Source organism: Lagenorhynchus albirostris, chromosome 8, assembly GCF_949774975.1.
Source record: "Lagenorhynchus albirostris chromosome 8, mLagAlb1.1, whole genome shotgun sequence".
Lineage (NCBI taxonomy): Eukaryota > Metazoa > Chordata > Mammalia > Artiodactyla > Delphinidae > Lagenorhynchus > Lagenorhynchus albirostris.
In genome coordinates, this window is record NC_083102.1 from 74194017 (window position 1) to 74218995 (window position 24979).

At 42.9% G+C, this 24979-nt stretch overlaps 1 protein-coding gene across 3 annotated transcripts in view; it reads right to left on the reverse strand.

The window, feature by feature from the left end:
* The window catches only part of RAPGEF5 (Rap guanine nucleotide exchange factor 5), a 216591-nt gene that overhangs the window by 172873 nt on the left and 18739 nt on the right, over positions 1-24979 (reverse strand). For all 3 annotated transcript variants that reach the window (XM_060157140.1, XM_060157138.1, XM_060157139.1), the window contains exons 2-3: positions 3427-3477; positions 1779-1885 (exon numbers count right to left, since the gene is read on the reverse strand). In XM_060157140.1, the coding sequence (XP_060013123.1) occupies positions 1779-1885; positions 3427-3477 (158 nt within the window). The remainder of the gene's footprint in view (positions 1-1778; positions 1886-3426; positions 3478-24979) is intronic.

A 24979-nucleotide genomic window follows, 5' to 3' on the forward strand; every position in this document is an offset into this window, starting at 1 on the left:
ATCACCTGGAATCTGAAATAGGACAACTCATGCTCTCTCCACATTCTACTCCCAATAAACCCTAGGCATGTTCTTACTTGGACGGATGGTTTTTTCCGTGAACCTGATTAATGTACATCTCCCAATTCTTTTTCAATCTATATCCAATCAGAAACAAAACTGAGAACAAGGACAGATCCTACATACAGCCTCATGTGGGAACTGAAATGAATCCTATGAGCCTGCTGACAACTAAACCCAAAGACTTACACAGGCAGACCTCATTTTATTGCACTTTCATTTACTGTACTTTACAGATACCATGTTTACAAATTCAAGGTTTGTGGCAACCCTGCATTTAGCAAGTCTATCGGTGCCAATTTTTCCAATTGCGTTCGTTCACTTTGTGTCTCTGTGTCTCATTTTTGGTACTTATCACAATATTTCAAACCCTCCACCAACAGAAACGATGATGACCTGCTGAAGGCTCAGATAACGGTTAGCAAGTTTTAGGAATATTTTCAAAATTAAGGTATGTATATTGTTTTTAGATAATGCTATTGCACACTTAATAGACTAGAGTGTAAACATAACTGTTGTAGGCACTGGGAAACAAAATAACTCATGTGACTCACTTTATTGTGCTATTTGCTTTACTTCAGTGGTCTGGAACCAAACCTGCAGTAACTCTGAGGGATGCCCATACATGCAGTGTCAGTTTAAAAAAAAAGGGGAAAAAAATTAGACTTGTCTAAAGTTGATACCACCATCTATTTTTTAATAGGTGGGGGGAGCTCTACGTGAAGTAATCCAACAATCACCGCAGCCTGTCTTCCAGCCTGTTGCGTCTGCTTGGCCTAGGCTCTAAACCAGTGGTTTTTCAGACCCTGGGCTGTGAATTCCTTATGGGAGGGTGGGGCAGTGACCTTTGAGCTTTCTCAAGAGGTTCACAATTCCATATACACAAAAGCATTGTTTGTCAACAGAATAAATCATATCTAACCTATGCCGAATGTGTCAAAACCTACGGAAATACTGTGATTAATTAACATGGGATTTTAAAGTGTTATTTCATTATAGTTCTCTCATCTCCACTACACAGTTGGTCAATGGTGCCAATATTACTGTTTCTGCCAAATTTTTTTTTATCAGAAAGAAGTTGTTGGCATGAGATAGTTGCTGACAGGGAAGGGACACGAAGAAATTATCTAGGGTGTGAAAACTCCCTAAAGCTTGTTACATAAGTGTGTGTAATGATTAAAAATTCGTCAAGCTGTACCCTTAAGATTTGTGCATTTTACTGTATGTAAACTATGCCTCAGAAGAAAGGATGGGGGATCGTCTTACTCAAATAGGTTGGGAACCACTATCCCCAAAAGCCAGCCCATGATGGAATTTTTCCCATCTGTGGCGAATGGAAAAAAAGAAAATGACTGTAATGAGTTTGTGATAAAGCTAACTTTAGTTAACTTAAAGAAATGTCTTTATTCTGAGACCCTTTCCTACTTTTTTTGTCATCATTTATTCTGAGTACTCTCCCTATTCTTTATGGTATTGTAATCTTCCAGTTGTAATCTCCCTATCTTCAGACCAGGAGTCCAACTGTGAAACACTCGGCTAAGTTTAATTAAGAGGAAAGTCACCACACCACCAGTATCCCAAATAGATACTTCAAACAAACCGACCCTCCTCCTACTGATAATTGCCCATCTCTCTGTGATCAAGGTTATGTCTTTAACATGTTTGGGGGTTTTTTTCTCAAGGAGAATTTCTGACGAGGTGTTAGGAAACTGTGTTACCTGTAAAATCCCTTGAGGTTCACCCTGTCCTTTATCAGGTCAGCTGCCTGAACGATGATAATATTCCTCAGTGCTCTTCCTGCACAAGAAGAATTCTCTCCATAAATCTACACAGAAAAGACAAAGACTCACTGAGAATTCAGAACAATGATGTGACAATTTGTGAGCTGCCAATGACATACTATATAGAAAAAGTTATGGCCAAGTCCCTAAGCTTAAAACACTTAACTGCTTTAACTATAAATAACTTCCTTTTACGCAGAGTTTCCAGGGCAAAATACCTGTTTTTTTAGATACAATGTTTGTACCAGTACAGCAAATTGAAGAATATTTATATATGAACTCTGCCATATTGATAAATGCATACTTGTAAATGTCTTGGAAGCTGGGAAAATAATTTTTTCCTATCTAGCAAGCATCTCTCACCATGACACAATTTAATAGCAGGCTTCTGTGTGCTTTGCTTTTAAGCTTCACTCAACTGCAGAGTTTACAGTTAATGCCAAGCATCCTGGTTTCATCTACTTCACAATTCCATCTAGCAGATAAAAGTTTCATATAGCTTCTTTTTTTAATCTTCTGATTTGTCCACATGCATCTCTGATTCTTGGAGGATGAAGCAGATCTGGAGAGGTCTATGTCCCACTTTATAAACTACCTCCTTTTTCTATAATTGGCAGCTTCGTCCACAGGGCAATGTTGCTTCACAAAGGAAGCTAAATGAAAATGAACCGTCTAAGTAAAGGCTCATGAAAGTGAAGATATGTTGAGGGTGCATGCTAACATCTGTTTACTTGCTTCTTGCTGAACTCTTTTTGCACCTACAAAATATTTTATGTCTTCTCCCAAGGCAAACAAATTGATAATATATTGACTATAACTTGATCCGGAACACTTCAACCCTATCCTTACACTCCCTTAATTTTCCTGTAATCACCTCCTAAACACAACCTAAGAAGAAAATGTGAAGGACACGTAATGATTTATTTTTAACACGTTAAATCTATTAAAAAAAAAACAACTTAAGTCCGATAACAGAAAGTATCGCCATAAAAGACGTATGAGTCAGCTGACACTTGACTAGTCCTGACAATGTACCAGTATGCATTCACTCAGTCACTCAAAAAACACTAAGCAGCTATCGGGTCCCATTCCAGATGCTGGGGATGCAGTACTGAGCAAAGCCAAAACGGTCCCGCCCTCACAAAGCTCACAGTCTCCTGTTATTCTAAAATATGCAACCCTGTCAGCTGATTTTTTTTTTTTTAACACAACATAATGAAGGCATCCCCACCTTGTTTCAATGAGCATTCGGGGATATTCTACTGTTAGATAACAAGAAATATAAATAGGCCCCTTTTACACAAAGTTTTCAGAGTAAAATATCCAGTATTTTAAAATTACAGCATTTCTATCATACAGCAAATTGAAAATATTTACATTATATATGAACTCTGCCATGTTCATAATGCATTCATGCAGAGGACTTGGAAAATGGGAGAACATTTTTGTCCTATCCATGACTCAAGTATCAGAGCATTTCAAACACCTCCGGCCGTGCCATCCCAGGTGAAGGAGATGGCGTAATCAGGAGCAAAGGGAAGAATCACTGTTTCAGAAAATGCTGTAAGAGAGATACGAATCATACCTGGGAAGGAGCAGGTTCAAGGTATGGGTTGGAAATTCTTCTTGATAGAGTCTATATGAAAAGAAAGAAAAGGGGAAAATTAGGACCAAACAGAAAGCTTTGTACTATGAGGACACAATATATGCGACCGTGGCAGGCCCAGCAGTTGTCTAAGCCAAAAAAATGTCATGGGCCATGGAGGATGAACATCTTTATTCTCACTCAGTGTAAATATCTGGTCAACATTCATCCCAATGGGACAGGATATTCCATGGGAACGGTTCCCAACCTACAGAGCACAACTTCAAAAAGTGCAACAGAAAAACAGGCATGTTTGAATATGTATCACTTTGTTCTCAGTGTGATTTTGATCCCATTTCTCCTTTCCCTTCTATTTCCACTCTCACCAACCCGAGCTCCAGCTCTCATCCCTGCACACCTGGACTGCTGTTTCGGCTTTTTAGTGGATTTCCCTGGGCTCCAGTCACGCCCCCTCAGGCCATCCTGCAAACCTCAACTGAACAGAAGTCCCTATATAGCCCCTCAACTGACAGTAGGTCCCTTCTTGCTTGTCAGTCCGAACCCCCAGCCTGCCCCTCTGGGCCCACCACAGTCTGCCTCCAACAGATTTCTATTCTTCTACCTCCGTGCATAGCTTCTTTGACCCAACATGAGATCTACTCATCAGAAGAAGCTGCGATTCATACCTGCCTCTGCTCACACCGTCCTCCACAAGCGAAAGCCCTCCGTCTTCCCTGCTACACCCCTGAACCCCACTGAAGTCCGGGTCTGTGCAGTCACCTGTTGGGTGAAGCTCCGCCCACCCACCCCAGTCCACTGCAGTTTGTCCCTCTGGGAGCTCTTTGTTTTCTGACTATTTATATGGCGGCTCCTGGGTGCTCTGCAGTACTGGCTATCTCTCTACGTGTGCATTTGCCCCAACGAATCCATACGCTCCTTGAGGGAGTGCTGGTAGCTTAACCTGCTTTGCTTTCACAGCCTCTAGCACACAACCTCACACACACACAAAATGTTTATTTTTCTATTCATTTACTACAGATATTTATATCTCTGCATCAACTATTTGCTGAGTGATTTGAATTGTAGGAGCTTATTTTTCCTACCTAACAATCCAGTAAGCAGCACCGTCGCCCACATGTGTACAAGTGCAATAGAAAACTATTATCATTTCCCGTTGCGGTTTAGGAAAAGGAACAGAGAAATGAACATTTACTGAGCTTCCAACCTATGTTTAAAAGCTCTTTACCGCTATTCCAAAGCTTGCTGTCTTTTGAGATCCCATAGTTTTTAGTCCGCCGCGTCCACTTCTTAGAATCACTTACAAAACATACCCTGCCACTCACTGCCTTCCAGCATCTGAACCTTCTACCAAACTTTAAGCTAAGACAGAATTCTCACTCAGCCCCTTGCCCACTCCACACAGCTCCCATAGTACTTCTAATTAAACTGAAACAAATATACAGACTCTTTATCCAGGAATGCCAATTGGTACACGCTGCTAAAGATCTGCAATGGCTTCCAAGAAAAAAAAAGAAAGGTTTAAGACAGGCCATTTTTAATTGCTATGTGTTAAAATAAAACACCCACTCACCCCTTCTGGTCTAGTCTATACACATTCCCAACCGGCCCTTCCTAGGCCTTCTGTCTTCTGAGCCTAGGCATTGTATTCACTTACTGAAATACTGAACAGTTTAAAATTTGCATCTACACCAGATTTATAACTTGAAGATGAATCATCATGATAAGTGATTTTTTTTTCCCCTAAACAGCCTTTTAAAAGTCAATATGGCAGACCAGAATGACAATCTTTATTACTCGTCTAATTGCCTAAATCAGCTCAGAAAAGCAACTACTTCACATAATCTAGTTAAAAAGAAAGCTTCCAGGTAGAAACAAGCTCTAAAGAATTAGGCGGGGGCACTTCCACAAAAGAAAGCAGAAAGGCTTCCTTTCTCTCTGCCGCCAGCCCAAATCTGGCTGTCTCGACACTAGTGTTACACTCGCACAATTCCACTTCACAGAAACTTCCCCCGTGGATGGCTTGTTACAAAAGATTGGTAAGGTGAGTCAATAAAGCCATGGGGTCCTTCCATGCCGACTAGATAACAGTGTTAGATAAGCTCCTAGCCCACAGGGGATCGACCAGAGCAACCTAACAGGAACTGCCTTTTACAGGACACAATACCTGGATTTGTTGTCAGAAACTCCTGTGGAGCCCGCTCTTAACTGGCCCCGAGGGAGCTGTGCTTCCTGAACGCTCCAGGACAGCAGCTCTCAAACTCACCTGAGCCGGGGAAGCTCAGCGCTCTCTGTACCACTCCGGAAAGGACTGATCTGTTCAACTTAAAATAACTACTATAACTATACTTTTGTTTTGAGACCACTTTACGTTAGCTGTTGGTATTGACTAAAACTAGCAAGTGCCAAAGACTTAAAGAAAAAAGAACATGGAGGAACTGACCATCCATTACCTCATTTTTCATAGACACTGTGAAAGGACTGTTACATAATTTTACTGGGGAAACACCATGGGCCAACTTACAGGAATCCGAGAATGACTGCTCGGAAGAACCACACAGACTGCTCTCCCAACATTTCCCTGAAAGAGTAGCACAAAGACACCCTTGAAGATGCACCCCTCGCCATTCAATATTCTTTCCCTCATACTCAATTACTCAGCTGTTTTCATCCCATCTTGGACTCCCTCGGTTTTGTTTCTCCTCTCAGCATTTCAGGGCTTCATCTCATCACTCCCGTGGCAACTAACTTCCGTTCATTTCCCTTACGAAGCACCTATTGATCTCCTTGCCAGGCACAGTGGCAGCTCCAGAAACATACATGTGAACAAGATACCATCCTCTAACTTAGAAATCATTTATCAGAAGACACGGGATCTCAAGAACATTTTAAATAAATCAGGAAGAACATTTCTTCTTCCTAATTTCCTATCAATTTACTCTATAATCTTGGATGTCTGGTCCAATTGATGCAGGTGTCCTCTTTTAAATGGCTCTCACCATGATATCTCAAATATAAAGCCCAGATGAAATGATTCTTTTTCCCCCTTTGTTTCCAATTTCCTAGAATTACTTAAGCTAGATGCAATGATTCTTTCATGAAGGACTTATACGGACCATAGAGAGAAGACTAGTAACAATACAAATGAAATTAGATTTTAATTCAAATTTATTTCTTCTCCTCTCCAATTTAATGAACCATAGAAAATGATTCCCTAAATGATTCCGTGCAAACCTCATATTTTAAACATGTGTTAGAAAATTGCAACCCTTTAATATTCACAAATGAACTTCCAGAAAAAATTCATAATAAATTTTATTTACTCAGAAGGATAACTCAGAGTAAACTCAGAAGGCTTTACTCAGAAAGATAACTGGTTAGCAATCATATATTACTTTCATTTTTTTTTAAAGTTAGGTGTCCACTAAAGTTAGATGCTAATAGTCTCTGAGGCTGGGTCTGAACCAAAAATGGAACTTATTTCAGAGTCACTGGAAATATCGTGCTAAACTATATGGTAGACTTAAGGCAAATTTTAAAATCAGCTTTTAAAGGACATGCCTTAATGCTCTCCTTGGATTGAATTAAAATACTTAGGCTACAAGGGGAGAGAGAAAGGAAAGGAAAAAGAATGAATCACTTCAGTCACCAGAGAAGTATGACCTGCTTTGTTAAAATAGGAACCAACAAGAACTACCAAATCTGTTGATAACTTGAGAATTCAGTTCACAACACAACTTGCTGTCCCTTCAGCCATTGTCCTTTACCCACTCTGGGTGACCAAGTAGAAATGAACATGTTAAAGTGGAATAAGTGTACTTAGATTTCTTATCATTCTAAGAAGCCAAAAATCTCCATAAGTAACTAGAGGGCCCATGTGTTAAGAGACTATGCACTAAAACAATTAAGGCTGTGATCCAGTAGGCTGTGCAGTAGAGTTCTAAGGCCTGGGTTGGGGAGAGAGGTCCTTTTTAAGCCCCAGCATACCCTTGCATCTCAATCAAAAGTTAGTTGAGGGCTTCCCTGGTGGCGCAGTGGTTGAGAGTCCGCCTGCCGATGCGGGGTACGTGGGTTCGTCGGTCTGGGAAGATCCCACATGCCGCGGAGCGGCTAGAGGCCCGTGAGCCATGGCCGCTGAGCCTGCGCGTCCGGAGCCTGTGCTCCGCAACGGGAGAGGCCACAGCAGTGAGAGGCCCGCGTACCACAAAAAAAAAAAAAAAAAAAAAAAAAAAGTTAGTTGATCCAGGTGAAAAGGACAGAATCCCACTCAGCCAGGAAGTTGGCTTGAGAAGGACACGGTCATCACAAGTTCGGCATAATGCAAACTGGAGACATGAGTCAAGTGCTGATGTGGAAGCACAGGGCCAGGCACCACAACTCTTTCTGCATCAGGCCCAACCATTCCTTGAGGCTCCAAGGGATGTGCTCCCAAAGTCAGTCACAGCCACAAAGGCCACTGTAACAGTATCTTCTCAACACAGCCTGGCCAAACCAAAGTCAATGATATTCTCAAAATTAGAGTTTTCCACTGCCCTGTGATGTGTTAAAAAACAGAATGAAAGGGAAGGCGGCAGAAATGCTTACTGAGCACCTCCTTTGTCTTAAGCACTTTCCCACATTAGGAGCTGCACCCACCTATTCATACATCTACAGACAAGAGCCCTGAGGTTCAGAGAAATTAAGGAATTTACGTAAGGCCCCAGAGCTGGGAAGTTACACAGCCAGGGCTGGAAGAATATTGTGATTGATTCCGAAGTCACCACTCTACCGTAACATGCTGCATGTTACTAAGTAATAAATCAGTTTCTGCTGTGTGTTAGAGATTGTACTGAATATTTTACATGCAATATATTGCTTAATTTTTGAAAAACTATGAGGTTTTAATCCTGTTTTACAGATGACAAAACTAGACTTAAAGAGATTAAGAAATTCACCTGAGTTTGCAGCCCAAGCCTGTCTTTAGTTACTTCCGCATACATTTATCTTATAACATGGAATGTACTGATTTAAGAATCACGTGACAAACAACTGCCGATAACTGCATAAAGATGTCACAGATAGCTGTCTCTGCTAGATCCAGAAGTTCGCAACCCTGGAGGTAAATTAGAACCATCTGGGAAACTGAAGAAATAATCAAACAGGAGCTCAGGTCCACAGAATTAGAACCTATAGGAGAGGGACCTGCGTGGGTTTTTTCCAAGCCCTTCAATGTAGTTTTAACGTGCACCCCGGTCTGAGAAAAACTATAAAAACCAGTCGTGGGAATTGGCAATTTGAACCTCTCATCATCCGCCTGCTGCTCTGAAGCTTGACGCACTCCTCAAGTGATCCGAACACAGCAGAGGTGCAAGCCATCCGAACAGCCCTGGGCTCTGAGTCTGAGCTTCTAAGTCTGGCATGTGTAGAACAAAGAGCCAGTGTCTCAGGAAATCCCACCTCGCACCTGTTCTTTGGTGTGTGTTTTCTATCCACCCCATCCCAGACGCAGCCCTAAACCAAGGAACCTCACGTCCCCAGAGCGGCATCGTACCTACATACCTTCTGAAAGGACATCCCCTTTTAACGACATCCATAGCATTAGACTTAATTTTTACTTCCCACTGCTAAAGGACTCTCTTCTAGTATAAACATGTTTGCCCCACTTAAAAGCTAAAGGAGAAAATTAAAGTGGGGCTTAGGAATACTTATAAATGTTTCACAATCTTGCCTGCCTAGGGAGACAGATCAGCAACAACCAGCAGCTTCTGGGAAAATATATACAATAGGTACCACAGAAACAAACCCCCAAGTGTCATCAACGTGATTCTATTCATTCCTTGGGCAAGTATCTTTCTTCTCTGCGTTTATAAACAAGAGAATGATTTTGCCTAGCTGGGTGGGCTTCCTTGGTTAATGCAATCACAGAAAAACCTTTACAATTTAGGCATCAAGTGACTGAAGATTTTGGGTCAACAGTTAAATTGTCAGCTTACTTATCTCCACGTGTCACTGAATCCCCTACTTGCGGTAAAATCAACCTGCCTGGTCACACCTGGACTCCAGCATGAACCCTTTCCACAGCAGCCCACGTGAAGAAGCTCCCACTGGCCAAATCTGGGACGATTTGAGCAGCAAAACAATGAAAGTATTGCATTAAACCAGTAGGATAAATACCCATGAGTCCATACTGATATAAATCATTGAATTAAAAAAATGGGGTGGGGGAGGGGTGGGGAGACAGCTCTTCCTTATAGAATTCTTTCAATTACTAAATGCAACGAAAGGAGGCAAAGAGAATATCACCATTAGGCAAAGAACACAGTACTAAATGTTACAGGCATATCTGCATAGTGTCAAAGTGTCTCCTCACAAGCTATTAAGGAACACTAAGGAAAAAATAGTAACCTTTCAGTGGAGCTTCACAGACACCTCCTTAACTAAGTGATAAAACTTATCATCAACCATGAGACTTGACAACACTTGCCTGCTGATATGATACCCTGAGAAAGGCACTTTTAGGGTATTTTTGTCAAAATGCATACCTGAATTTAATGAGACACATCAGACAACTCCAAGTTGAGGGACATTCTTCAACATAGCTAGCTCGTGCTCTGCAAAAACTGTCAGAGTCATGAAAGAGTAAGAAAAACTGAGGGTCCCCAGATTGGAGGAGAACAAAGGAAACTGACAAGGAAAGGCAATGTGACCCCGAGTGTGATCCTGGACTAGGATAAAGACCTTAGTAGGACAGCTGGCAGAAAGTGAACAAGGTCTGTATTTTAGTTACTTGAGTGTCAATGTTACTTGAGCGTCAATGCTGGTACTGTGTATCAAGTGCACTGTGGTTATATAAAATGTTAACATTTGGGGAAGCTGGGAGATGGTTATAAGGCAAAGTCTCTGTATTATTTGTACGTTTAAGTCTGAAATTATTTCAAAACGTAAAGTTCAAAAAAATAAAAGCCTCCTGGGCTTCCCTGGTGGCGCAGTGGTTGGGAGTCCGCCTGCCGATGCAGGGGACGCGGGTTCGTGCCCCGGTCTGGGAAGATCCCACGAGCTGCGGAGCGGCTGGGCCCGTGAGCCATGGCCGCTGGGCCTGCGCGTCCGGAGCCTGTGCTCCGCAGCGGGAGAGGCCACAGCAGTGAGAGGCCCACGTACCGCAAAAAAATAAATAAATAAAAATAAAAGCCTCCTTCCTCCCTACAAATAAATCCTCAAAAAAATTCAAAATACAGCATGTGTTTCTTTACTAAAAGCTGCTCTCACTGTAACATTATCATCCTGGCTACCCAACAGAATGACCCTCCTTGCCTCCTTGACCACTCTGGCCGCTAGCACCTTCACACAAATCAGATTAACCTCCCTAAAACCTCTCCTTACATATCATCTTGTTATTAAAAAATATAATTTATTTAAAAACAAACAGTTTATGCTCCCTACGTGCTCACAGACAATACCCCAAGACTTTACCCAAGCGGCCAGTCCCCTCAATGTCTACATAATCCAGGCTGCACATCTCTCCTGCAAACTTCCCGCTCTAGCCAGGCGGCTGGTCTGATTTTTACTCTGCAAACCGTGTGCGTTCTCACCTCTGTCTGCAAGCCCTTGCCATGACCTCTGCTCCCTGTATTTCTTTACATTTCCACATCCTGCCCTTCCTTCCATCCACACAAATGCTACATGAAGCCTACCCAAGCCTTGAGCCTCCCGTGACCAATCTCTTCCCCTAAACACTCCATACTTGTCAGTATTTGCCACTAATATGCCTCCCGGCTCCATTTGCATGTGTAGATCATCTCTCCTCAACCAGCCTCGTAAACCCCCAGAGGGACTTCAACCTTCTGTCAATCTAGGACCTTCTACAGTATACAGCAGGGGCTGAACTGCCAATGGCAACTTCTTCCCATTGCCACACCGCCTGGTGACCCAGACTCTCAGGCCAAGTAGTAAGGTATGATACCACCCCCTCAAAACCTATGAAACCCATCAACACCTCTGCCACCCTTCCCCCCTTGTTTTCTCTAGTGTCTCAACTCTGTCTTAAGTGGTCACATATGAAGCAAGAGTATATTTTTATACACTGAATAATTTATGTGCTTGTTTTAGAACTTAAAGATCCATTTGAATACCAATTATTTCTTTGTAGTGGAAAACACTTCAATAAGTCACTTTGTGTGGGGTCTTCAAGAGGAAAGAATGTTCTCTTTTCCTTTCCTATATTAACGCCAAGTCAGAAATGAGCAAAAGAAATACAGGAATAGGTATCTTGCTTCCCTTCATCGGCTCTGGAAATAAATTAGTCTCTTAGATGTTTCTTGTCAATTTGTACATAAACTGTTTAAGCCTGCAAAACAATAAAGGTGATAACATACAGTCTTCTGGCAGACGGAAGACTTACAAACTAGTTCTGGTTTTTATTTCTCAATTACTCAACTAAGCCATACGCAGAACCTCAGAAATAATAGCACCAACCAGGACATCCTGAGGTCTCCTGGCGCATTCCACGGCCTTCATGTAAGCGGCGTGAAACAGGTGGGGACCTGGATTAGGGGCCACCGGCTAAACTCAGTTGCCACACCGGGTTCATGGTGTTACTGGAACACAGTTAAGCTGCTGTGTTTACATATGGCCTCTGACCGTTTTCCTGACAAAAAGATTCACTCTCTGACCTTTTACAGAAAAACTTTACCAATCCTGGTCTAGATTATCAAAATTTACAGTGCAGGAGGAGCTCTGTAATCTCCCTAGCAATATATCCCTGTGAGTAACCAGTAAGAATTTTTTTCATTTTGAACCAAATGATCTCTCGCTGCCATTTAAGATCATTTCCTCCAAAACTGTTTAAGGTACATTTCCACCTTCACTGACATGTTACATAAAAGCAAGAAATAGGTCAAAACAATTATTGGCTCCCAAGATTAAAACAAACACGAACTTCCCTGGTGGCCCAGTGGTTCAGACTCTATGCTTCCACTACATGGGGCGTGGGTTCAATCCCTGGTCAGGGAACTGAGATCCCGCATGCCACACAGTGCCGTCCAAAAAAAAAAAAAAACAAACATGTTGGTGAAAATAAACAAGGAGCAATTAGTTGCACAAACTCCTTTTAAATTAGGAATTTCCAAGCTATACCATAATGCAGACTAGCAAATCCAGGAACACATGTTGTTTCAAACATCTGAATCTTGCACATAATATTCCCTGAGCCTGGAATGCCTTTCTCCTCATACATTTAAGAAGTAAGTTTCCGTACAGTTTATGTCAAAATGTATTCATATGCTCAAATCCCCACTCCCTGCCCCGTCAGAATTTCTCTCTTAGTTACTTCAAAGTACTTCAGATTCCAGTTACATATTTATATTAGGTTTTCCTAATTCATTATAAGAATCTTAAAGATAGGATCTATATTCCACTCATATTTATAAATGTCCACGGTGTGTAAGATGATTCATTGCATACAATTAACTCTCATTAAATGTTTGCAAAGGAAAAAAAAATCCAGCTCTTAATACCTTAATTCCTTTTACCTTTTGGAGTTTACAGCTCCTTCCTCTGTGCATTGCACCTTATTCTCCTGGGAGGCAGCCTTGTCTGGTGGTTAGGAGCAGAGCTCCTAATGTGCATTGCTTAGATTCGAAACCTCTCTGTACCACTTAAAAGTCAGGCATCTGTAGACAAATTAACTTCTTTGTACCTCTGTTTCCATCTCTTTAAATGGGAGAAATGAAATCTGCTCATAAGGTTCTTGTCAGGGTTACATGTCTTAAAATAGTGGTTCTCAAATCGCTTGCATCAGAATCACCTGGAGGGCTTATTAAACCAGATTGCTGGGCCCCATCCGAGAGGTTTTGCATGCCTTAGGTCTGGGGCGAGGCTGTGAATCTGTTTCTAATAGGTTCCCAGAAGATGCTGATGCTCATGGACTACACTTTGAGAACCACTGACATAAAATATTAAAGGGCTTACAAAGGTGCTCACTGTATCATACGTGCTCAGTAGGCGTTCGCTCCTTTTTTACAGCCGAGCTGCACGGCATGCGAGATGTTAGTTCCCCGACCAGGGATCAAACCCGTGCCCCCTGCAGTGGAAGCAGAGTCTTAACCACGGGGTTGCCAGGGAAGTCCCAGAAAGCATTCGCTGTTGTTTTGGGGCACTCAGCAAACTTGACTGTTATTACGTACATGAATGTGGGTCTCCCTTCCTACACTGTAAGCTGCTCCGGGGACAGGGGTGTATCTTTTTCATCCACATCCCTAGGACATGGCAGAGTACCTGTGACAAAGCAAGGCTGGAGCAGCTCTGACAGAATTCTCTGCCTCTCACCCAAGGCTCCTCCTGGTCAGAAGAGAAAGAAAATTCTTCCATGGGGCACATGCCCAGGATTCTCACAGCAAGCACCTTTTGGACATTGGCTATTTCACTCATCCACGTGACCCATGGGGGTGAGGTCCTGTTTCCCATACTCAGGAGTCTGGAGGAGCTACCTCAGAACCAATCAGTTTTTATCAGGTTCTTGGGACCATGGTCCCTTCCCAAACGGGTGCAGAATTTCCACAGGCTTCTGTCCATGAGAACAACCCGCCACCACCACTGTTCACCTACGAATCGACTGTACCTAGAGTTTTAAAGAAATGTCTGATCTGGACACTGCCAAGCGGAAATCCTGTAATTCACTTTCAACTTACCCTGTCTCCTGGTTACTACTACTTATTTCCCTTAGCATTCCCAAATCTTTCAGTTAAGAATTCATTTTAGGGCTTCCCTGGTGGCGCAGTGGTTGGGAGTCTGCCTGCCGATGCCGGGGATGCCGGTTCATGCCCCGGTCTGGGAAGATCCCACATGCCGGGGAGCGGCTGGGCCTATGACCCATGGCCGCTGAGCCTGCGCGTCTGGAGTCTGTGCTCTGCAATGGGAGAGGCCCGCGTACCGCAAAAAAAAAAAAAAAAAATTCATTTTAGAACTTGACAGGATCGATATTAACCATGGCAGTTTACAATTTCACATACACAACTTACAAAATTCATGACACGTGCAATGATACCAGGGTGATGACACAGATCCTCAATTGGCAATTTGGCAAACAATCCTAACAGCGGTGCTGCGATCCCACGTGTGGACTTGCAGCATCACAAAAGGTCATTTTTCTAACTCCCCAGAAGTCATTTAAAGGAGCCGGCACTCCACTGCTGCCTATGTCGTGCAATCCCCGTTTGAAACGTCATCCTCTTTTTGGAGGTAAGAAGAGAGGCATCGCATCCTGCCACTTGCCGCAAGAAGCAGGCCTATGCCTTCCTCCTCTGCTGGCTCTGATCACACACAAAACCGCGAGCTCTGTCGGCCTTCACTTACTTCCCAGCCCTCAGTGAGCTGGCCCTGGAGTCCTACAGGCTCGTGAGACTTTCTTTATCCTGGGTCACACGTCCTCCTTCCTCTCGTGAACTTTTCTTTTTTTTTTTTTTGCGCCACCAGGGAAGCCCTCGTGAGCTTTTCTTTAAGCCTGAAAATTCACTTTAGAAACGCACCAGCCTCCACTTCCTTGTACTCTAACAGCCATACGATGGAACCACAACTTCATTCACATCTTGTACGTATTTCCTTTAGTATTTCCAGCAACCACACCCCAACTATCACTTCTCTTCGTTTGCTGACATCAGATGCCACCACGGACCAGGTTCAGCACAGGGTCACTTTCTCCCCAGGCTCCCTCTCTGTAACGGGTAATGAGCCTTGTGCTGCGTTGGTGCCGACAAGTTTCTTGCCCTGACTGTACGCTTACTCTTTCTGTTCCTTGACACTGATTTAGATCTCCTTCTCCCTCCACTGAATCCCCTTCGTTCTGTCTTCCCGCCAAATTATTTCTCCCCATCTGTCTAGACACCCTTTTTCTTCTCTAACAAGTCATCGTAGAGTCCTTCCTCAAACGGTGGCCTCCCCCCCCCCCCCCGACAACTTTCTACTCCAGCACAAAGGTCGCGACAGTCCCAACAAAGAGAAACAGTGATCCCTTCAGCCAGAACGAGACCTAGAGCACATACCCCGCAGGTCACCCAGCGGTGTTCAGAAGTCCCGGAGATCAGGGGATCTCTAGTTCTCTGGTTTCACTCTGGAAGTCCTCCTTTCATCGTAAGAGGCATCAGCAACTTCCAATCAGCTCTCGCAGCTCATGAGGGAGCCTTCTGGAACGCTACGAAAACCACCTGGCAAGTATTAAGCTTCCTCGGGCCCCATCTCAGCGGCTAGTAATCAACAGTTAACTACCTCCTTTCTCCAGGTGCGGTCTGTGTAGCAGCAGCGCAGCGTCACCTGAGCATTTCCGGGAAATGCAGACTCTCAGGCGCCACCTTAGCCGCACCCAATCAGGAAGGAGGGGAAGCTTAACAAGATCCCCAGGTGAATCACACCACAGTAAAGTCTGAAAAGCATTCATCCATACTACCTAGATACGAAATCCCGCTTCTGCTACAAATGTTTTTACATCAAGATATCAAAAGAGGTCTTCCTAGAGAAGGATGATATGAGGCAAAATGAGTTTTGAGGATGTTGCTTACTTTATTCTCCCTCATTAAAGCTGAAAAATGCCCCTAAGTCAATTAAAGATGTTAAAGAATTCCCGCAGTAAATAAACCTGTTTAATCCAACATTTCTTGAACACATCAGCCAAGGAATTTTAATTTATCTATTTTTATAAATATCTGCTACCATCTCAAAGCACATTTATTGGTATTAACAGAAAAGAGTTCATTGAAAAGCCTGTCTCAGAAGTCTAAGCACCTCCATTCGACAATTACAAAGCACCACACTGACTTCTCCAAAGCTCTCCTGCTGGCCTGTTTACCAACGACTCTTAAGTACGTCTATCGATGAAGTTGAGATGTGATGTTACCGCCTACCTTCTTGCTTGGGGAGGTCAAGCAGAGAGCAGCCTTGGTCCCAAAGGCGGGACATTATAAAGCCAAGACGAACCAGGGAAAGAGGCCAAACACCAGAGCTACTTAGCCCTCTGATTAAAGCAGCCTGTACTGTCATCCCGAACTTTCTAGGAGGAAGTCATTCAGACGCCGATTTACATGCGTTCTGCTGTATAAGATCCAAAAGCAACTCCAAGTTTTTTGTGTTCACCCCTCCTCCTGAAGCATAATTACTTTAAGAGGTACTTCATAAGGAGTTCCATTTTTAGAACTTCCCCAATTTTTAGTTTTAATCAAATTTTTTAAACTTCATTTTAAACACCTACAACTGCACTCTTTCTCCTTATCTGCATGAAACTAGGTAACAAACTTAATATCTTCTCTAACTTGACTCAGCTGAGCTAGAGTCAATCACAACCCTAATTCTTTAAGAAGCCCCATTCAAAGTATGTTAACATTGATCATCTGCTTTTAGAGGAGAGACCCAAGGTTAATAAAGTGCCCTACATTCCAAAAGTAGGTGACTGCGGAATTAACTGACACAACCTACATGAATGACAGAGGAGGACACACTTTGTTAGGGTATGTTTTTTACCACCAGAAAGGGTTTTACAGTCCTTGGTTTTCTAAAAACACTACTGCTGTGACTCTGCCACCCGCACTCCCCTCCTCCCCCCTCCTCCGAGCGAGTCCAGGCACCTGATGACATGTTATGCAGCCACTACAAATATTTCAAAGAACTTGTAATATATGTAAGTATCTTGGTGAAAAGTCAAAAAATAGTAAGTAAAACTGAAGAGACAGTGTAAGGTCAAGGACGCTTAAAAAACAAATAGAGAAGAATATACCAAAATGCTAATAGTAATGGTTTTTGTGTGATTGGCTACTGGTAGATTTGTTTGTTTCTATCTTTTCAAACTTCCAATTTTTCTCCATTACATATATTCCTTTCATAACCAGAAACAAAAGATAAAACCCCCATTTATACCACATCCTCCACCTACAACCCTCTAACGGAAAGGCAAGGTTACACTGACGCAAATGGTGACTCTATGCATACAGGATTAAGAACATGTCTACAGTCAGAAAGAAATCCAAACTTACATTAGCTCTAATATATTTATGGGTTTGCGAGGGGGAGATAAACCTCTAGGTAAAGAGCCAAGAAGATACAACAGGTTATAAAGAGATTGTTAGGAAAGATGTTTTCACTCGTTCCCCCTTTCTTCTCCACGGAGTCCATTTCGCACCCTCCCTGCCTGCCCTAAAGAGACACGGGCCTGGACAAGATCCATGGAGAGATAAAGGGTGACAGAAGGCAATGAAAAGAGGGGAAACTGAAAACATACAGCAAGAAGAGATGGGGCAGCACTTCCATTTTTAAATGACCCTTGGTGGGTAAAGGATATAGACTGGGTTCTGCCCAAAGTTCCTATTCTAATAACATCAGTGCTCAGTCAGTGTCTGTTTTGTGGCCAATTTGCTGAAGTATTAGGATCACTTTCTCATGCCATTAACCTCTGAATACTCAGAGCTAACAACATCTAAAGAAAACAATTCAGGAAGTAAATACCCCAAAGTCAAATACCAATAGTTTGGGCGTTCCCAATGTTTGAATTTAATTGTCTGTACACAGCCCGGTTAGATACCAGCTTCCAGGGGAAGAATGTAGATACACAATGGATTATGATGTGACAGCTACACTTAACACATGATATGAAGCCACGTGGTCAATGTAGTTTCTAGTAAATTCTAACTCCCTCCTCTGTCCCAGAGAACAGGTACTGAATTCACTACCCTCAGATACGCAAACTGAACATCAATTTTTTAATGAATTGTGATCCTCGTGTTTAGGACACTGGCTTCATCAGAGCCATCAGCAAGAATGTAAGTTTTGGGGCTTCCCTGGTGGCGCAGTGGTTCAGAGTCCACCTGCCGATGCAGGGGACACGGGTTCGTGCCCCGGTCCGGGAAGATCCCACATGCCGCAGAGCGGCTGAGCCCATGAGCCATGGCCGCTGAGCCTGCGCGTCCGGAGCCTGTGCTCCGCAACGGGAGAGGCCACAACAGTGAGAGGCCCGCGTACCACAAAACAAAACAAAACCAAAAAATGTAAGTTTTGGTCCAGGCCTCTTGGGCTTCATTGTCCATCACATCCCCTTCTGAGTCCTGAGCGACAACTCTCCAGTTCAATACAGAAAAAAATGTCAGTACTCAGACTTCAACATGCAGATTGGGACGAAATCCTCAAACTGTAAGAGAAAAAGCAGTTCTAAAAAGCCTTTAAGTACATAAACAATTAACAACTTTTCCACACAGACCTTTCACTGAAGGTAAGAGTAAATCACCAAGAGAGTTGTTTTTTTTTTAACATCTTTATTGAAGTGTAATTGCTTTACAGTGTTGTGTTAGTTTCTGCTGTATAACAAAGTGAATCAGCTATATGCATATGTATATCCCCCATATCCCCTCCCTCTTGTGTCTCCCTCCCACCCTCCTTATCCCACCCCTCTATGTGGTCACAAAGCACGCAGATGATCTCCCTGTGCCATGCAGCTGCTTCCCACTAGCTATCTATTTTACATTTGGTAGTGTATATATGTCCATGTCACTCTCTCACTTCGTCCCAGCTTACGCTTCTCCCTCCCCTTGTCAAGTCCATTAAGAGAGTTGCTTTTAAAGCAGTTACTAAGCTAGAATGAAAACTGTTTTAAAACTCATTTATGGATCGCATATAAAACTGAATTAGACCAAAATTTTTGCAAAAGAATGCAAGATTGAAACCTTTTCATATTTCCTAAGTTATACCCCTCTCCAGGGTATGAGTCCTGCAGATGCAAGTATTTCTACACTATTTTGAGTCTGCAATTATGCGTGTCCCTTGAAATAAAATGCCAAGACTCCTTCAAAAATAGTTATAAGAGAAACTGAGTTGACCAAGAACTTTCAAGAAAGGAGTATGTTCACAGAGGGGACAGCGGTGAGTGAGTAACCAAGGATTTCCTTCTATTTCTATTACATATTTTAGAAGCGTGAATTAGAAGACACTGCTTGAGTTAATGGAAAAACTTAGAATACTAAAATATCGTTAAAATCCTAGAGTAAAAGCATACCTATAATAAAGCTTTTATACCGTCTGGCTTTAAACCCACATATGATTCTGGAGATTGGATGCATAGCAATGTGAGTGCGCTTAACACTATTGAATGAATACTTAAAAATGGTTACGATGGTAAATTTCATGTTACATGTATTTTACCACAATAATTTTTTCTTTGTTTCTTTTTTTTTTTTTGCGGTACGCGGGCCTCTCACTGTTGTGGCCTCTCCCGTTGTGGAGCACAGGCTCCAGATGCGTAAGCCCAGCGGCCATAGCTCACGGGCCCAGCCGCTCTGCGGCATGTGGGATCTTCCCAGACCAGGGCACGAACCCGTGTCCCCTGCATCGGCAGGCAGACTCTCAACCACTGCGCCACCAGGGAAGCCCCACCACAATAATTTTTTTTAATTTTAAACCATATTTGATAGGTTTTGAAATTCCAAATTTACTTAAAAATGAAAATCTCAAAAACTAAGTAAATAAACACCTAACTACAGCCATACTATGCAGTCAAAGGCTCTTCTGGGCTCTAACTTTGCCTGTGAATTGCCTGAGCCTCCAGGCCATGGGGCGATTCAATGCCTTGTCAAACCTATTTCTTAATTTCAATGAGGTTTTAAATAGCAATGCTAGAAATGTAATCAGGAGCAAAGGAAGCTCCAGGAGTTAATTACCACAATTGTGTACCTGTGTTTTCTCCTTATAAATATATTTAAATGCATCACAAGAGTCATCAGAGTCACCCAGTATAAATAAAGCCTTCAATAGGAAGGTGAAGACAGTCCGGTTCCACCTGCAGAGAACAGAACTGGGCTTTCTCCACTCTCACCCACATTTCTGTAGTCAAGATTCAATACTAACAGAAGGTTTTCAAAAGTTGATCCCTATTTCTTATTGCTGACTACATCTGACACACAGAGGGGAACTTCATTTTGAAAGTTTTCCATTTAAAAATTCATTCCATAACTCATGGCAGGCTATTCCTTTCACATAACTCTCACTTAAGTCCTGTGTGTCTCAAGTTGAACAACAAACACCTCGCCACAATCATGGTCCTGTTACTCACCGGGTAATGCATTCAATTTTAAACCACCTGTCTGGCTCTCTCCGACTCATCTATGCCTGAGGGAGGAACCCACCACTAGGTGAGCAGAGACACAGCTGCAATAAGCTATGGCTGTTTTTTTTTAATCATTGCTTTTTAAACTTTTTTGACTACAACCCACAGTAAGAAGTACATTTTATGTGGTGACCCAGGTCACACAAACGTATGCATGTATATAATTGAAACAAAATGCTTTTAATCATCCCGTTATACAGCCTGCCAAATGAGATAAAACCTGGGCCCACTGTTATTTTATATATATTCATATTAAATGCTAACATTTCATTATAATGATTCTACAGTTCTCATGTTAAAGAGTCAGTGAAAAGAAGGAACGAAACTAGGTCATTTGTAGTGAGGTGGATGGACCTAGAGACTGTCATACAGAGTGAAGTAAGTCGGAAAAAGAAAAATATCGTATATTAACGCATATATGTGGAATCTAGCAAACTGGTACAGATGAACCGGTTTGCAGAGCAGAAATAGAGACACAGATGTAGAGAACAAATCTATGGACACCAAGGGGGAAGAGCGGGGGAGGGGGTGGTGGGATGAATTGGGAGACTGGGATTGACATGTATGCACTAATATGTATAAAACAGATAATAAGAACCTGGTGTATAAAAAATTAATTAATTAAATTAATTTTTTAAAAGTCAATGAAAAAATTTTTAAGCTACCTGATTCTTTAAATTATTCAATAGATATTTAAATATTCATATTTACATATTCAAAAACAGGCTGAACTGCAGGACCATACACGAAGATATTATATGTGTTTGTGCAGAGAGAGAGACAGAGTGACCAACTAAACCTGGGACCCAAAACAGCAGATTCAACACATGGGCTACACCTAGTCATTGATTTTTTTTCTTAGGTAAAGCTTCTCTATAAACGGACTGTGACCTGGTTTGTCAGAATAACCAACACTCTTAATAATCTTACTTAAGAAAAAGACTATTTCAATAAAAGAATGGACAGATGTAATTGTCTTTGAACCAAATTGAAGAGGGAAAAGAATACATATTACAAAAATCTCCTTGGACTTCCCTGATGGCACAGTGGTTAAGAATCCGCCTGCCAAGGCAGGGGACACAGGTTTGATCCCTGGTCCGGGAAGATCCCACATGCCGCAGAGCAATTAAGCCCGTGAGCCACAACTACTGAGCCTGCGCTCTAGAACCTGTGAGCCACAACTACTGAGCCCGCAAGCCACAACTACTGAAGCCCGTGTGCCACAACTACTGAAGCCTGTGCACCTACAGCCCATGCTCCCCAACAAAGAGAAGCCACCGCAATGAGAAGCCCACGCACCGCATCGAAGCGTAGCCCCCACTCACCACAGCTAGAGAAAGCCCGCACGCAGCAACGAAGACCCAATGCGGCCTAAAATAAATTAAAAAAAAAAATTTTTCCTGTTCTCTTTAAAATATTAATTATTAATATTAACAATAATTAAATGACATTAATAAGCAATGTTAATGATTAAATATTAATATGTTTAAATATTAATGCTACATTTTAAAAAGAGGGGGGCTCCTAAAACCCTTCACAGAGGTAGGATGATTTATCATCTATGAGAATTTCCATTCTGGCTGTTTCTCCTTGAACAAAACAACAGGAGGAAAGAGTAAGGGGGATGTTAGTAACGATCATGAAAACATAGTAGCAAAAAAAAAAAAAAAGAAGACACTAAGTGGCAGAAAAAAATTGATACGCTATCGCTCAGGGTGACAGAGTAAAACTAAAGCCCCAGTTGTAGAGACTGTGATCTTTATGTGCTTCTGTTGCTAATAAAGTTCCAGAATCGATGTTTCTGAGGGAACCAGGAAGAACTGAAACAAAGCCCTTGAACAAAGGTTGGCAATTCATGATAAGCAAAAGCTAGTTCCGGCAAAGAAGAGGTTGTGGGCGTGGAAGCAGCCTGCAGCCCAGAGAGCGACCTGGCATTATATTTAGCAGCTAAAAGCCAAAATATATGTATATATATGCACAACCTCAGCTAGAAATGCATACTCACCAAACACTGAGACACTGCTTATTATTTGCCAGTCACTGTTTTAAGCACTTCTTACAAATATGAATGCATTTCTATCCCGGAAGGCACAGAATGGTTAAGTAACTTGCCTACAGTTTGTTCAGCTGGTGAATGGCAGAGAAACCCAGGCTGGTTGTTCTCAACATTCGTGCTCTTAATGCTTACATTCTGTGGCTTCTTCTCTGGAAATATCCTTGGTTCCCGCCCCTTCTGAAGCCTACCTCTCCAGTCTTGCAATAATTCTGCAGGCCGACCTGCCCTCCGACACCCTTCTAGTAATTTCAGAGTTGGTTTCTCGTGGTTGCAATCAAGACCCCTGACTGACTCAGTCCCAAATCCAATTACAGAGGCAAGTTTAGGTGAACACAAAAGGCTCCTCTGAACTCTGGCCCAGTAACAACTCAATTACCCAAGGACACTGGCAAGAGGGAGGTAGGCTTTGGGGGGAGCACATTACTTGTCACGTAAATGAGCCAAATCTTCATCCTATAGGGTGGGAAGCAAGAGCTATCAGGAAATTGATGAAAGCAAGAAATAGTGGGTTTTGTTTTTCTCAATGTCAAGCAGAAGGCAGGTGGATTTTGAGTGGTCAGCCTCGAAAACCTTTGCAATTTTCTACCTGAGTCTGCTGAGACAAGCAGCTATGGGTACCTTTAGGTCACAATTCCCTGGACTTCACATACACAGAAATTTAAGAACTGGAAAAAGACAAGCAGGATTAAAAGAAATACTCTCCTTTTTATCCAGTCAGCTGCCTCTCTTCCCACATGGGCTATCTCCTACGTTACCTTCCTCTGCCTGACCCAAGGTTGAGTTTGAGGGCAGCGGGCACTATGCTTAGCTGGCACTGAAGGTGGAGACCCGGCACTGAGCAGATGCAGCCTGAGGACAAGGCACTGGAGGGGGAGGAAGTGGGAGGACCAGGAGAGAGGGAGGCCTCCATTTCCATCTCCCTGAGGCCACAAGGCAGGACCAACTCTGAGGGACCCACAAGAATGACAGCAGACTGCCCTTTATGTCTCCTTCCTGGAACCAAAACACAGAAACTTCAAAAAATGTCCAAAAGACAAATACCACCATTTAGTCATTTAAAAAGCATCCCCTTTCCCTCTATTTCCCCTCACATAAGCTGACTTACACACGATTTTTCATTCAAACATACACACACACACATATACACACACACACACACGCTCTCATAATCTCTTAAATAAGCGTCTCAGGAATCTAAGACCTTCTGTATGGAGACCACCTCTGGTCATATTTCTTTTTTTGTTTGTTTGTTTGTTTTGCGGTACGCGGGCCTCTCACTGCTGTGGCCTCTCCCGTTGCGGAGCACAGGCTCCGGACGCGCAGGCTCAGCGGCCATGGCTCACGGGCCCAGCTGCTCCGCGGCATGTGGGATCTTCCAGGATCGGGGCACGAACCCGCGTCCCCTGCATCGGCAGGCAGACTCTCAACCACTGCGCCACCAGGGAAGCCCTGGTCATATTTCCGACAGTTATATTCCTTTCAACACCAGGAACTTATTTTGAGTTCTTGCTAATTTTAAGCTCCCCATGAAAACAGAGAGGAAATCACTAAATCCTGGCATCCTGACCTTCCAAATTCTCAGACCTCTCACTCCAACACCTCCATCTCACACCAGACCCTCAGCCCCTGTCACCTGGACAACCTCCTCCCAAGGGATTTTGCTGCCTTCAACCTCTCCTTTCCCCATTCTGCACCCCACCCACCTAGACTAGACTTTAAGAAATGTTTTTGTCAACTGATGGTGACTGCAACCTTCACTGTTAGATCCCGTCCACATACGGTCTCAACATTATTCTGTCCCCCAAACCCATATATGTACTGCATGGAGTGGTTCTCAAATGTCAGTGTGAGGCACAATAAGAATAAAAACAATGTAGTATTTTTCTATAGAACTATGAAGAGCAGTTCTTTATTAGGGGGTGTGTTCTGAAATCTGAAGTCACACATTAGTTCTCCATTAAAAAAAAAAATTTACTAGGGTAGGGGCTTCCCTGGTGACGCAGTGGTTGAGAGTCCGCCTGCCGATGCAGGGGACACGGGTTCGTGCCCCGGTCCAGGAAGATCCCACATGCCGCGGAGTGGCTGGGCCCGTGAGCCATGGCCGCTGAGCCTGCGCGTCTGGAGCCTGTGCTCCGCAACGGGACAGGCCACAGCAGTGAGAGGTCCGCGTACCAGAAAAAAAAAAAAAAAAAAAAATTTACTAGGGCATTAAATACAAAGTCTGGCAACCTCTACTGCACACAGGTTTTCCAATGACACTTTCCATTGCTGATAACAAGGTTAGCACAAAGACAAACTCAAGATTGTTCATCACCTTCCCTCAATTTACAGATCCAACTCTTTTACCCTGTACTCCTGCCCCAGCCAGGCCC